This window comes from Trachymyrmex septentrionalis, unplaced genomic scaffold, assembly GCF_001594115.1.
Source record: "Trachymyrmex septentrionalis isolate Tsep2-gDNA-1 unplaced genomic scaffold, Tsep1.0 scaffold21, whole genome shotgun sequence".
Lineage (NCBI taxonomy): Eukaryota > Metazoa > Arthropoda > Insecta > Hymenoptera > Formicidae > Trachymyrmex > Trachymyrmex septentrionalis.
The window spans coordinates 1,276,108-1,291,447 of NW_017305288.1; the positions used below are offsets into that span (position 1 = coordinate 1,276,108).

Sequence of the window (15,340 nt, forward strand, 5' to 3'; positions counted from 1 at the left end):
TGTGTATACACATATATAACGTTTTTTAAACAAAAAAAGTTATAATTACTTTCCTCTTCCAATGCAATTATCTTTGCTCACAATTAAAAGCTTCCGGACACTTTTTACTTAGAATCGATAGCTCCTCGTAGAGTTATATTTTTCTGTTAATTATCTCTCTTTTGTTCTCACAAGTTACTGAAACAAAGATCTTTCTATTTACGAGGATTATTATCCTTCAACTAGGATTATTCTTAACAAGTAACGCGGGATAAGTCTGATTAATGGCGCAAAAATTCGCGGAGATCAGAGAATTGCGATATCGTGTAACGATAACGAATAATGATATTTGTAATGTGTGTGAAGTATGAAAGACACATCATGTATATTTATCGATATAATCAAATCGTTAACGAGAGAAAGGTAAACGCGTTAATCGCTTTTCTTTTTAAACGCGATCCGTATACGTCAATCAGTCCGGTGAGAGCGCTTTGAATTTACAAATTCTCTCTCCCGCGCGTTCCGATAAATCGCCATTATACATTTCTCTATCCGTATTGAATATTTAATCAATTAATAGAATGCTAATTAATATTCTATTAATCCATTTTGACATAATTGCTGCGTATTGAATTCCCTATGCCGCTATCGATGCAAATGCATCATCCAATGACGTTATTTGCGATGTATACCTACATATTTGTATAAAATACCGTTATACAGTCGTGTGTCTTTTGCGACGAGAACGTGAGGAGAAACGATAAAACGTGCAATAATTTATTCATTTCCTACAAATATTTTTTCTATTATTATATCTTTATTAATTGGTGTGCGATATTCCATGTACGCAAAATCGGGGATAAATACGATCGTTTTATTTTTAGCGACAAAATGTCATTAATATGTGTGTAGAATGTTTAATCCTTTCTCTCTACAAATGATCGTTGTGGCACAGACAAAAAGTCGGCTGAAACGAAACTAGATACGATACATTTTTATAATCAATAATTTGATATTTGTTATATCGGAAATATAATCGAGCAGAACATATTTTTAAAAATATGTGCTTTTCAACTTTTTTTTTGTTCGTAAAGTGAGAATCATTATTATTACCATTAAAATAAGATTTATTAAAAAAAAAAAAAAAAAATCTATTGATTTCGTGTACAGCCTTAAATATATTTTCTCTTTTTTTTTCTTCCCATTTTTTTCTCCATACAATCGCTTTAAACATATTCGCTTATTTTCGAAAAAAATTGCTGATTTTGAAAAAAAAAAAAATGTAATTTTCAGCCATATCAAGATTGATATAAAAACAAAAATAACGCAACTAAGCACTCGTTATTATCGTTATCATATGTACGGTTGAAGAATTTAGCGTTGTAAGATGGGAGACTGGTAATTGTGCAAGTGTGTTACACATAGGTGGGAATGGTAACTGCCTAAGTGCTTAGGTAAGGTGGCAGAAGCAAAACGATCGTTGGGTAAGGCGATCGACGTTGGTTTGTCATGATGGAAGCCGTGGAAGCCTTACGCGTAGTTGTATACGCGAAGATGTACACATAGATACACGAACGCGTCTATAACGCTCACTCAGACAATATATCTGTACACATCTATACAGATCCCCCCGCGTTAACCTTCGTTTTCCTTCGTCTTTTCTTCTTCGCGATCTGTACGAGTTAGCGATTCCGTGTTTCAATCGTTTTGAAGTATCAGCCTGTGCATCTCTTTGTGTCTAACATATTTTAGGAATTCCCTCGGTCGAGAGCACCCGTTTTTGAAGTTGATCAAGCTGAGAAAGTTTTATATTACTGTCAAGCAGACAGATGTAATAGAGAATTTTTATATAATCACAAAAACATTTACTTATTTACTTTTCTCAGAGGCACATTCTTGAGACTATGGATAAATATTCTACTCTTCTTTAGAATAATTTAGTTATTGCAATAATAATTATTAAATAACGATTAAGGAAAGTCTATTTTGGACACGTCAGACGTAAAATATCTCGTTTCTTAATTATACGTTTCGGTTTCTACTTAATAAGAAAATTTCAAAAAAAAAAAAAAAAAAAGAAAAAAAAAAGAGAGAGAGAGCTTTAGATTACTTTTGTCTGAAAGAGCCGATTTTCGAGACCTCGAGTTGCGAAACAATGTTAACATCTCCTTTCGACCGCGGCGCGCGCGTTTTCCCTCGGATTATCCTTAATAAGCCGTCTCGATCTGCCCGAGTAGGCGAGGCGGGACGGGAGAGGCGGGGAAGAGAGAATCGAACTCACCTCGCTGAGGAAAAGATGCGGACGCGGGACTGACGCGGCTGAGGGTGCCGACCACGTCGCTCGGCGAGGGATGCTCGAGCGTCTGCAGGCTGTGCGCCGGCCTCCATGGAAACGGCCAGCCGGCGCCGCCGAGTAAAACGCCACGAATGCCGTCGGCGTCGACGATGTCCGGTGATTGGCCGGCGACCTGCACGGCATTGCTGAGGGCGGACGAAGCCGCGGCGGCCAGCCGCGAATGATGCTGATGCTGCTGTTGCTGCTGCTGATGGAGATGCTGCAGCGTCGACGGGTAGAATAGGCCGCCGATGCCGACTGGGTATCGGCTTGCTATCAATCTACAACGAGAGAGGTGGCAAAAGTCGTTTTAGAATCATTATTAAATGTACGATGTAATACGGATCCAAGGAATTGCGAATAATATTATGATAATTAAAATCAACAGAGAGAAGCAAGATTCTTTTGCGATCAAGATTTTAGCGTTTGGTAAATCCTACGTGAATTTCAGATAAACTTTATTTTGAACTTTAATTAAGAATGCATGTGCGATTAATCCGGAGTGACATTTTTTTCTTAAAATCTTGAGACGTAGGTAGCTTCTCGAAATCAGAAACGATTGAAAGCAAAGGATATCTAGTTTCAGAATTGACTTTCTGAGAAATTAAAAAAAGGTTTTTTCCACACACTTTTTTATATGCAGGAAACTTTACTTCTCAGAATTTGGGTTGATTTTTCGTTATAGCGCTTATCAATCGACGGATATTTTTTAAGACATGAAACATTTAGACATATACATATTTATACATTATATAATATAATCTTTTAATAGTTTTTCTTAATAGTTAAATGTAATGAAATTTAATGTAATTAAATTATTACAACACGATGCAAACGTGAGGGATAATAAACGTCACGAGGAGTAATTAAACGTCAAATATATCAATTGGTATAGACAGATCGTGCCAAGTTTCTGAGTTTCGTTTAATATGCGATTGAAAAAGGAATCACCGAGCATCACGAACAAGTCGAGTATGGTTTCTAGCTTTGTTTATAAAAGAAATTTATGAATCGTCGTTTATGAACCACACGTGTAAATATAATAAATAGAATAAAGTTTATGTGTGACGCGGGTATAGTCGGAGCATGAGGGGATCGTTACGTTCGGGATAAATGCCGTCGGTCGTAGAAGCTCGTCGCCGACGGCTATTACCATTCAGATTTACTCAACCACTCGGGAGAAAGCAAAGCTCTTCACTGAATAGAATATATTTGGAAACGGTGTTTGCACCGCAACAATAGCTGGACGTGCTACGAATAAACGCTCGACTGGTTATTAAGAGGAAAAATCCGCTTAGAGCAAGAAGCTCTCGAGAAGATCGTCGCGTTGACCAGGGGAGAAGCATACCTGCGCGTCGCGGACCCTTCCGGTGGCAAATTCAGTAGCAGCTTTATGCGGAAACCTTGATTAACACGTTGAATGCTGTGCTGGCTCACTAGTAAAACGGTACTCGAATTTTTAGTGGCGCCTTGCCGATCAGCAGTGATCGGTGCTGACCCGTCGCTACCAAATTCACAAAATGTACAAAACTCATAATGCAAAATAACATTTCTACATATAATTAATATTAAAGTAGTATTAGCCTCTAAAAGCAATAAACGTACTATGTATATCATAATTTTGCATAATTCACAATCGTATATTTTATTGATGCAAATCCAACACAGTGTGAAAATTTCATTCCGGCGGGAAACTACCGGAGGGAAACAAACAAATTAGTTCAAATTATTTTTAATCATAACGCAGTTTCCAATGCTCGTTTCTTTAAAAAATTATGTAAATAAACGGCATCAATCGTATACGACAATGTAAACAAAATTATATAATGAAACTTTTCTGAAATTTTGCCAATTTAGTGGCTTTGTTTTGGTCGGGATCTTCTTTAGATCGTTTATCGGTAAATCTGTCTTTGGGTCTTCACGGTTGGTTGTCCTCTGATTGTTATTTCGCCGCTTCTGTACTTTCTCTCTCTCTCTCTCTCTCTCTCTCTCTCTCTCTCTCTCTCTCTTTTTCGTTACTTCCGCTCGCAGCTAAGCGCCATTGTTGCAGCTGCACGCGTCGAAAACTATAATGCGACAGTAACCGATTTGCGGTGGACAGAAATATAGGCAAGCAGGATCCGTCGGTCGACTGGCCGATATCGGCAGGCAGGGCAGGTTGGTCAGGCATGTGGGCCGAGGAGGCTTCGGAAGCCCTAGTACTTTCCCGTGTTTCTTCCTCGCTTCCCCGTTGTAGTCCGTCTGCGACGAGCGATCTGATCTCGTTTCGATACGCGCTCGCCACATGAAAGCGCATTCGACTTCGTTTGCCATCGTATGAGTAGCACTTTATGCTCATTTTCGCCTCGTTTGCGATGTAGATATGGCAAACTATTTATTCTAACGTTCCATCTCGCCCGACGACCATCAGTTTAACAGTTGGTTACATCTTCACTTTGCGGATTTATCCGCAAAATATTCTTTGCTCTTCATCTTGAGATAATGCAATACACTTTTTCAAGAAATTTTGTAATAATGTCGGTCAACACATGTGCGCGCACTTGAAAAAATTCTATAATTTGATATTATTGTCTTGAGAAGTTAAATATAATATATAGAGTCCGATTAAATAGACAGCAAATACGTTGATAAAATGCGAACCCTTCCTCCGTTCCTCAAGCGAGAGGTGGTTTACGAAATTTACTCTTATTCGCTGAATCGGAGATTGGACATTGAATACTCCTTTTTAACTTTATTTTCGTGTATCAACGATACTCGCTTATATAAGTTAATGCCATACGTCGATTCCATACGTGTCAATCGTTTATCACTAGGAAGGAAGTCACGTTAGGCGATAGGTACGACATAACAATATAACGACAACGATGACGTCGACGAGGCTGGCTGGGATCGAAGTAAAGGAGGAATTAAGACCCTTCCTAAGAGAATTCCTCAACGACACGCGATCTTTGGTACGCCTCTTCCCCACGATTCTCCCGGCATCGAGACGAGATATCGAGGTATTCTCAAGAAGGCTTCTCGCGCGGCTAACGGGAGAGGAGAAATGACGGCCCGGGTACACACAAATGCCCTGGAAAAGATAAAGGAAATCTGACAACCGTCTGTTTTGTAAGCATTCAGAGACCCTTCTCTGAAGGAGCAGGTATAAACACCAAACACTCGGATCTCTCTCGGTGGAGAGATCCACCACCATTTACTGCCTAATTCTGCAGGTCTTACGTCTTCGACTGCCGCGAACACTCAACGTGGCTGATTAGGTTTACGAGTCTTACTTTCTACGTAGGTAGGCACTCGAGAACTTTTCTCAGCGGTACCTCCTTTTAACGCTCTCTCGAATCTCTCTAGATCATCAAGCATGCATTTGACTCGCGTGACTCGCCTTTGATTTCCGTTTCTCTCCCGTCGTCGATGATCTTTCGGGTGTAACAATTATATTTAAGCGTTCATATTTGATTCCCAGTTTTCTATTTTGTGCAGCCTTTCGATTCTATATATGTAATAACATTTTCATTTTTAACTTAATCCTTAAATACACACCATAGTTTTTGGCATCCTTATTACACACGATGAGTCTCTCGTGCTCTGAATGAATTTTCAAGTATATAAAAATTATTAAGCATCTTTTACGTATATTTTGACATCTTTAGAAAGTATTTGTAAAGTTGTATATTTATTATAAATTGTCATATATAATTGTTGTATATAATATTGTTATATGTAAATGAAAGAAAAGATATTCGCAGGTCATGAATGACTCAAAGCTGTGTATGATTAATTTGTTTATTTTATTACTTATAAAGTAGTTGAAAAAAGATAAAAAGATTTTTAAAAGAAATAATTAATAACTTTTATTCATTCTGCTATACACGCACACACATATATATATTCATAATGATGCCACGAAATAAATTTCTAACAAGACAAACTAATTGGAAACCAATTGAAAAATGAATTTTCTTATTTGTTTGCTTTATAGATTTTTATAAATTATCGATTTTATATCTTCAAAAATTCAATATCACGATAGTAAAAATTCCTTTTTATGATTTTCCCTGTTGGAAAATTTGATTTGAATTTATTCAAGGATTTGATACTATAATTTGTTACGTGCAGAAATATTAATTTATTTGCAACTCTCTTACCGCAATAATAAAAATTATTTTTTAAAGAATTCGTTTCTTTTCTTTAAAATAAATTTCATGAAATGCTTTTAGGCCTGTATAAATTTTTTATACGAGACGCTCGAGTTATCTTTATTGGGCATTTCCGTTAAAATTTTCCCTCCGTGTCTTCAATGACGTGTTATACCGCTTGCTTGTATTGATTATTATTCTACCTCTGCTTGCGCGCTCAGTAAGTGCCATTCTCAAATATAAACTCTTTATGCCGTTAACGATCGCTCGTAATACGATACGTTTCGTCGTGTATCGTTACACCGAGGGTAGTTAGGAGCGCAGCGAAGAAAGAGAAGTCGATCGCGTTCGCTAGCGAAAGTGCGCCCAAAGCGGTTTGCAATCTGTATGTTCAACATGCGATCATCACGTTGTGCTTTACATAGAAAAATAAAAACAAAAGGGCAAAGAAAACGGCGAAAAATAGATTATCGAGGATATTAATGAGGAAAAATAGATAGAAAAGAGAGTAGATGGATGGGAAATAAATTTTCCAAGTTATATGTTTATTACACCGACTCGGGGAGAATGTTAAGAAGCATTCTTTTATACATATATTCCTTTTGCATATTACTTATTTCAATCCGATTTTTAATTTCTCTCTTTCCCATACACACATGCGTGTAATTGCAACACGATGAAATCAGCTGTTAACACTGTGTCTTATAAAGCGTCGTCCAGGATGACCTAACAACGATTTATTGGCTTTCAAAGCGTTCGACTAAATCTCCGCTAGCTGGCTTCGTTACATTATTGGCTTGCGATAGAACGGAACGACGAATCTATTTCCATGTTTACAGCAATAACTTGGTCTCGATGTGTATTCTAAAGAAAATTGTTATTACCGTAAAAATGTTTTTTCTTGATGTACGAATTTTTAGATAAACTTAACAGTTTTATAAGAAGAAATAATATAGAACTGATATAGTTACAAGTTTCTTAAAATTGATACATATTAGAAGATGCTAATGTATTATATACCTATTTATATTGTAAATTCCGTTTGGAGACTCCTATGTCAGTCATGCCTTCTTCCGTGACTTTTCAATCAAGGATTCGCTACTTCGTAGACGAAGCAGTGCCGAATGAAATTGGAGGGAATTGCATTCAACGCAATTACGATCCATATTGCCGCCGCCATCGCTCATCCCGAGCATTTGTTCCCAACGTCGAAACATCCATATCGCTCGCGAATAGGCGATCATACACAATAGGCTTTATCGTATCTTCCTTTGAAACTTGTAGCGCGATCCCACCCTAATTAACGAATCATTCATCAGTGCTGTAATTAACGAGGCGGTATCTGTCGCGGATTATATCAGACGGGTCTTCTGTTCGCGGTCCTACTGTGCTCGCGGTAACGTTTTTGAATGTAAGCCTTCGTGAAATCGCGAGCAAATCGAATAAAAAATATTTTCACGATACTCCGCGCCAGAATCAATGGACCGCGCGAACGAATTCGAAATGTATTGAGAGAACGAACAAGATGGACGCGCGATGAAGAGATAATTAATTCTTCTAAATATAGGGCTTGCGATGAAATCCAGTTACTCTGTCCCAACGTCATTTTTTCAGAATAAATACATAGGTCGTTTTCTTCACGAATTTCATGTACGTAACAATTATATATATATAATTAAATATAAAAATTTAATTAAATATAAAAAAACTTTGAAAATTAAAATTTAAATAAAGTAAGAAAGGAGACTGTAAGCTAAACTAAGTGTTTGTACAACAAATTCAAAATTATATTAACAAGAATCGACAAATGTTTTGACCTCAACCTTAGATTATTTTTCACAGTGTAATCACAAAACTAACTTTAAATTATAACATATATATACATAGTTCAAATATAAAAATTAGTAAAACTAAAAATTACAATTTTAATTAATTTAAAATCAACGATGGCACCTTTAATCAGATTTACGTATTCAGAATACGATGTATACGTGTCAATTATGAAGATACGAGGAACTCTTCGGTTCAAGTCGCGCATTAAAGAGGAGTCGGATGCGATTGTTACAATTTCATAAAGCGCACATGTTATATCGGGCGTATCCAGCGCGTAAATCCCTGTGCGAGTACTTACTCCCCTGTAAAGAAATATTATTATTTGATCAGTTAATTTAGATATATATATATATATATATATATGTATACATATATAGAAGATGGATAGTGCTCTGCTGAGATCGCATGGCGCCAACTTCTCTCTTCACGACCTTGGCGAACGAGAACCTGAGGCTGGTGTAGAGCGGCGATTTAATAATAAATCGAGCCTAGAACTTGCGCGCTTCCTCCCGGAAGAGATGTAAGGGCTGCTCACTCGGCAGTAAATGGGCTGCAGGATAGGTTGCCTGTTTCTCGAGGGAATCTTAGGCTCCTTAACCTTGGACTATACGCGTACGGCGTTTCATCCGCATCCATTATGCACTCTACGCCTAATTGATTTTTTTGCCGTCCCCTCCTCTTCTATCAGACGCGCGCGTTTCGGTAACAAATTTCGGTTGCCAGTTGCTCGCGACGTTAATTAGCGTGCTTGCAAAATTATGCCCTGGACACGCGCGTTTTACGTGTGCGTATGTGCACACGTATGTACGTGTGAAAATTGCACGAACGCGCGCGATCATCGCGTAATTTTATACCACCACGCGAATTTTTGTTGAATTACATTTAAACGCGTAAATGGATCCGAACGGAATATATATATATATATATGTATATACGCATTTGTAATTTTACGTATCGCCACGGAATGGTTATTACAAGCGAGACGCGCCTCTTTTCGTAACCCTTTGTGATGTGTGAATTATGGTCGTGCATTACCAGGCAATTTGTATCGTCATTGTATCCTTTTTCCGTTTGCAAGTTGCATTTGCATGTGATTTGTGCTTTCCTCATCGTCGTTATTTAAAGAAGAAAACGAGCCAGTTATTTTACCACGTTATCGCACAGATATCACGGATGTACAACGAAAATTTCGCAAAAGTCTAATTTTAAATGAATTAATGTTCAATTGCATATTAATTAATGAATCCTTAATAAATTCGATAAGGAGACAAAGGATGTTTACAAATATCAGAAATATTTCACGTACACACTTTGAAGAGTTTTACCGGCCATAAGGATGACGACAAAATGATCATTTCTCAGTGAAAATGAAATTACCTGTGTACTTTTGGCGAAAAGAAAATCTGTTTATTAAAGCTTAGGTACCATTTATCTGCTGCGATAAGTTCGTTTGCGTGACGGGCCCCACTCAACGCGGCTTTTCTCTGTTAACGAAGTGTACCCCAAACGGTGCATACGAGTGGAACTTAATCAAATGGTAAACGGGTGGAAAACAAGCAATCGTAGCCGTCGTGTCGGCAGCCAAGCATGGCGAGGACGCGGAGAAAGGGCGCAAACGGGGACGAGAACGAGAACAGGGGGAGGGGGAGGAGATGGGTCGTCAATCGAGGAGGGGGTGTAAATCTGATAAAATCATCTCGAGCCCTCGAACTTTCTCTCTCTCTCTCTCTCTCTCTCTCTCTCCTGCCCCCCTTGCGGCGGGCACAGTGCTGTGTTCGGATTCCTCGTAGATATATCCGATAGCACATGCGGGGGTCCTCCTAAATAACGTAAGTAATGTAAGAGGGTGGTGTTGTTGCTACGGCTGTTATTAAATGAGACAGCCTAATAGGCCCATTACGGTCCCCTCGTCGGTCCATTCCCACATAATATAATCCTCACCGCACGCGCTCGCTCGTTGTCGCTACCCCTTACTGTTTCGCCACCCCCGTGATATGTCGTGTATCTTGATCCGGGCGAGCTCACGCCTACGAAAATCTTCGGTCCACGACGCGACGGCTACAAAGATCCCCGGACACACATCCCTTTCCGCTCGGTAATCCAAGTTGACGGGTTGCGGACATTGGGTCGTGAAACACGGTGTTCCGCATCAACCGAAAAATATCTCGAGCTTCTCTGAACAATTTGGAGTTGATTTTTCTCCGTCGGTTAAAAACCGTCGAGGAGAAAACTCGTTCTGACTTAATAATTCACAATTTTAAGCTTCGTATTTTTTAAGCTTCTTGATAAAAGCAAGTCTTAATAAAGTTTTTGTTAAAAGTCGACGAGAAATTAGTCGAAAACAAAGTTTTACTATCGAGATATTTCTCAGGATAGTGATACCTTATATTAGAAAAGATACTTTTTTTATTCATATCCTTGTATAATTAAGGAAGATCAGCTTCTTGAATTAATCGAAATTGAGAGAGAGAGAGCTATAATTTTGAAATTATAATTCATAAAAATACATTTTCTTTAATTAATTTCGTAAGTTTTTTTTTAACGGTAATCACAACGGTGCACATTGTGAAAATTAAGGTTCCCTCGATTTTTATTAAATGGATGCTCTCTTATTAACGCGCGTGATACAGTTAATGCAATTTATATATCGCTAATGCGAAACGCGTCCCATCGTGCATTCGTACACGCGTTTGTGTATAATTATGCGAATAACGGTGGTGAAGAGTCGGATATTAATCTATCGCAATGGTGTTGTCGAATCTCTCGGGTCAAAGCTTTGCGAATGCGTGTTTTTATCGTGGAAAACGCTAGCGCGGCGGAGTTTCTAATTGCCTGAGAGAGGGCGCGGTCTTAATTTATTCAACAATTCCGCCAATTACGCGAGCGGCGAATATGAATAACGACGATGTTACGAATTAATTAATCACTAGCAAGTATTAGCAACTCCATTTACCGACACTTTTGCATTAATATTAAATGGCAACGGCATTGAATTAGCCGTTAAACGATGGCGTTTAAATCGTTAAATTATGCAGAGAGGGACTCTTTTCCTATCCTTTTTTTTCTCTCACAAATGCCCGTTAGGAATTTCGCTAACCACGTATTGTAAATACAAATTAAATTATATAAATACAAATCAACATGTTTTATGTATTTTACTCGGGTGACTGACGTACCGTGCGGCGAAATGAATGGCGATCGCCGATCAGTATAAAGGTTCGAATTTCGGCCAGTTATTTTGGCGGCACCAACCTATAAAATCGAAGGTCACATTGCCGCACTCTGACTGAGTTTAATGTAACGGTATTGTATCTGTATGCATTGTGTATACCAATAAATGATGCGCGCTATACACGTGTTTACGAAAAGTATACTTGCGATGTGTATCGCGTTATTAATTAAATCAGTTGTGCTACTTTTCGCGAAAAAGCGCTCGAAGAAATAAAATGTCTGTTCTTGGGAATGACTTACACTGCTAATCGTTTTTCAAGACCGAATTTAGAAACGCAAGGTTTCACTTTCATAAGTTTCTTACCGAGAAGCTACTTTGCGCGCTTATACTACGTATGATATATACTTACAGGGTGTCATAGAAATCGTGATCGTTTAAAATGAAAAGAAAAAGAAGAGTAATTACTTTGACAGTTCTTGATGCGTCAATAGCTTTTAAGGTTTCAATAACCGATTAAGATGAAAAAACTCGAAGAGTCGCAAAGTACAAACAGTAGTCGGAAACAGAGGCTTATTCTTCATCTAAGCTTAAATGCACATTTCTTTTTTTTTAGCAAGGTATGAAGAAATGTAAATGTTAAAATTATGCGATGTTGAAAATTGAAACGACAGGAGAAAATATAGGCAATTTTTCTTTCTTATAGAAAACAGGCATCTTTAGCGAAACTACATTCGAATAAACGTGTGACGTCATTCTATATATTGTATATATGTCGTCTATTTCTTATTTCCCAAAACGAGACATGTAAAATTCATTCACGCAAAACATTATCTAAATCTTGTATTCAGTTTTGTATTCAAAATATTCTCTACGTGCGTAAATAATGCAGAAGCTGTTCGATTGACGGAAGTCAATTCGTCACTTCGGCTCTTTATATTTTTATAGATATTACATAACGTCAACACGGCTGTAGTATGACGAAACTGTATATTTTCGAACGATAGCAATTGATAAGTGTAACGTGACGTTAAATGCTCCGAAACTAATTATCATAATTACAGCAGTGTCGAAAACAATAATCTTGTTTGCTCTTACCGTACCTAAATTAATAACTGCAAGACACCTTTCCGCAAATTGTGCTAATGAGAAACATTTAATTATAAATATTGATTAAATGATAAAGTTTGGTGCATAAAAGAGCGACGTCGTTTTATGAAACTGGACTTTAGATACTCCAAGAGATCGTCCAAGAGTTTCGTATATATTTACAGCTCCTTCTCGTGACATGACCGGTCAAAGTTAGAAACGCGTGAGAAAATTAGAAATTCGCCATGTTACAAAATCGTACCTGTCACTTCGAAAGAAAGTCAGGGATCGTCGAATCGAAAGCCACGTACCTTGACAGCATCGCGAGATCCGCCGACGCCTGGTGTCCTAATAGTGGATTGGTAGAGGCATCGCCGGGCGGCGAAAAGGTCGCGGCCGGACTGGTAGCACTGGTAGCACATCCGATACCGATACCCGCGGAATTCGCTCTGGGCTCCAGTCCGGTGTGACCGGCTGCAGACAATCCGCCGCGTTGACCGCCGGACAATCTCAAGGATGTGGGCGAGGACGAGATCCTGCCGGGGCTGCCGCACGACGGCGGGATTCTCTGCGAGTTCTGCGAGTTTGCCGGCGGCAACGGCGACGTCCGGTCGACGTCCGACGACTGTCTCTCGCCGGAGCCCGTCGAGGTCGTCGAATCAACGGGCGGCGATTCCGGTCTGCCAAGGATATTGGAGATACTGAAGGACGTGTACTGCGGATTGCAGGCGGGCCTGAGCGCCGGCTTGCTCACGGTGTCAAAGCTGAAGGAGTGGTGGTGATTGCTCAGCCCGCAGCCAGACTTGCCGTTCTTCTCCTGCAACAGCAGCTCCGCCGGTGTGGAGCTGCTCCTGGAGCCCTCCAGCTCCAGATCCTCTTCCGACACAACCGACACCTCGATCTCCGTTTCGCCGGACATCCTTCGAGCCGGCGGCCCGTCGGGGGAGATTCCTCGCTGCGGCACTTCTTCCGTGGCTAGCACAGCTAGCCCGACGCGACCCTTTTCGAACAAGGTCGAAGCTTCCGTTCCCGCGATGATCGAGCCGACTCCTTCGGCGTACTCGTATATTATATTAAGGGTCGTACCCGACCCGACGTCGACCGGTCGGCGGTTAAGCGGCGGTCGTATCCGGCGTCGTTTTGCGCGACGCGACCCGGCGACTGTCCACCCCGGACAATCGCATATCAGGATGTCACACACAGGTACGTGGAGCGCGTTGCCGTCTCGTTGACGTCTCTCAGACGAGGCTGATCGCGCGACTCATCGGTAGTCGATGCGCGACCGTCGCCAGGACGTCGTCCTCGCGCGCCGTCGTCGTCGTCGTCGTCGTCGTCGTCGTCGTCGTGGATCGCAGACGGATCGCTCGATCGCGCGACATTCGTAAGCGATACCCTGGACGACAGGATGATAGGAGACAAGACACTTGGACGGCCCACCACCCTTCGCGGAGTCGCCCTCTCCCCCTATCGTCCTTCCGCCACCTTCCTACCACACCCCCTCTTTCTATCTTCACCTCTCTCCCCCTTTCTCTCTTACTCTCTCCTTTTTCACCACTACATGGCTCCGTTCCAGAGCCTGATACGTAACCTCTCCTCTCCTTTTCGCTTTCCGCTCTTTACCCGCGTCCACCCGCGTAAGCGTAAAACGTTCCCGCGTGAGTAACACCGAGGAGACGAGATGCCCTGTCGTGCCGTCACTGAAATTTTCTCGATCACTCTCACTGATCGTCGATCACTCCTCACAAAACCGATGGTGGAAACCGGCACCGGTATCGGTCGTCATCGCGGGAAAGTTGTAATCGTGATGCGCGCGGTTCACTTCAGGATTACCTCGCGCAGGGTACTTCTGGACTTGGTGACCGAAACCGCGCGATTTTTTCGCACGACGATTTCCGTCGGGGAGACGAAAAACTCGGAAAGAACTCAGACTCGGTGCGTCCCAGCCGTTCGGACGTTCGGAGAGTTCGCAAGTTGCTAAGAAATATCGTATCGGTCCGTGCGAGCGACGACGCTGTATCCGCGTCGCGTCGCGTCGGAATTTCGACTCGCGCGCGTGTCGTTAGAGCGTCGGCGCGTGCTGACAACGGTTGCGCGTTCACATTAGAAAGAGAGAGACAGAGAGAGAGAGAGAGCGTCGCGCAAGCACCCTCGTGTCCTGCGATACGCTTCGCGGCGAGTGACGGGCCGCGGCCGATGGATGCACTGTGCCCGCGCTATACTAAGGGTAGGAAAACGTCGGAGAAACCGCAGGTCACACGGACGGAGGAGAAACGACTCGTTCTCGCACACACGCGTAAACGCACACACTTAGCCCTCGCGGCTCACACATATACGTGTACACACTCGCGCGCGTTTGTTCGCTCGTACGCGGTGATACGAGAGGGTAGGAGCGCGAGGGTAGAAGCGCGAGGGGCGCGACAGAGGGGGGGTGGGGGGAGGGAGACAAGAAAGAGGGAGAACGAGACAGATCGGCGAGGAGTAAGACAGAGAGAAAGGACGGTTCGGAGTCACGCTTCGAGAGTCACGGGGGTAGTTATTGCGCGCCGCGCGCGATAGCTCGACTGCGCGCGGGGTGCGAGCGAGGGAGAGGGGAAGGCCGGCAGTGCGCTGGCTAGAACGGGGCGAGCGGATAAATTAGAGGGTGCCAGAGAAAGATGGCAGGAGGGAGCACGTTGACGCGCGCGCGGAGTAGGGAGAGGAAGATCGGTGAGGGGAGGGGAGGGGAGGGGAGGGGAGGATGGCAAGCGAGCGCGAGGACGGCTAAGCTGCAAGTTGCCGGAAGGGGTGTCGGTGCGGCCGGGG

At 41.7% G+C, this 15,340-nt stretch overlaps 1 protein-coding gene across 1 annotated transcript in view; it reads right to left on the reverse strand.

Annotated features, from left to right (window-relative positions):
* The window catches only part of LOC108747984 (homeobox protein B-H1), a 14,737-nt gene extending 1,280 nt beyond the window's left edge, over nt 1-13,457 (reverse strand). The window contains exons 1-3 of the mRNA XM_018485921.1: nt 12,850-13,457; nt 3,663-3,818; nt 2,261-2,595 (exon numbers count right to left, since the gene is read on the reverse strand). Of these exons, the coding sequence (XP_018341423.1) occupies nt 2,261-2,595; nt 3,663-3,818; nt 12,850-13,457 (1,099 nt within the window). The remainder of the gene's footprint in view (nt 1-2,260; nt 2,596-3,662; nt 3,819-12,849) is intronic.
* Nucleotides 13,458-15,340: the final 1,883 nt, after the last annotated feature.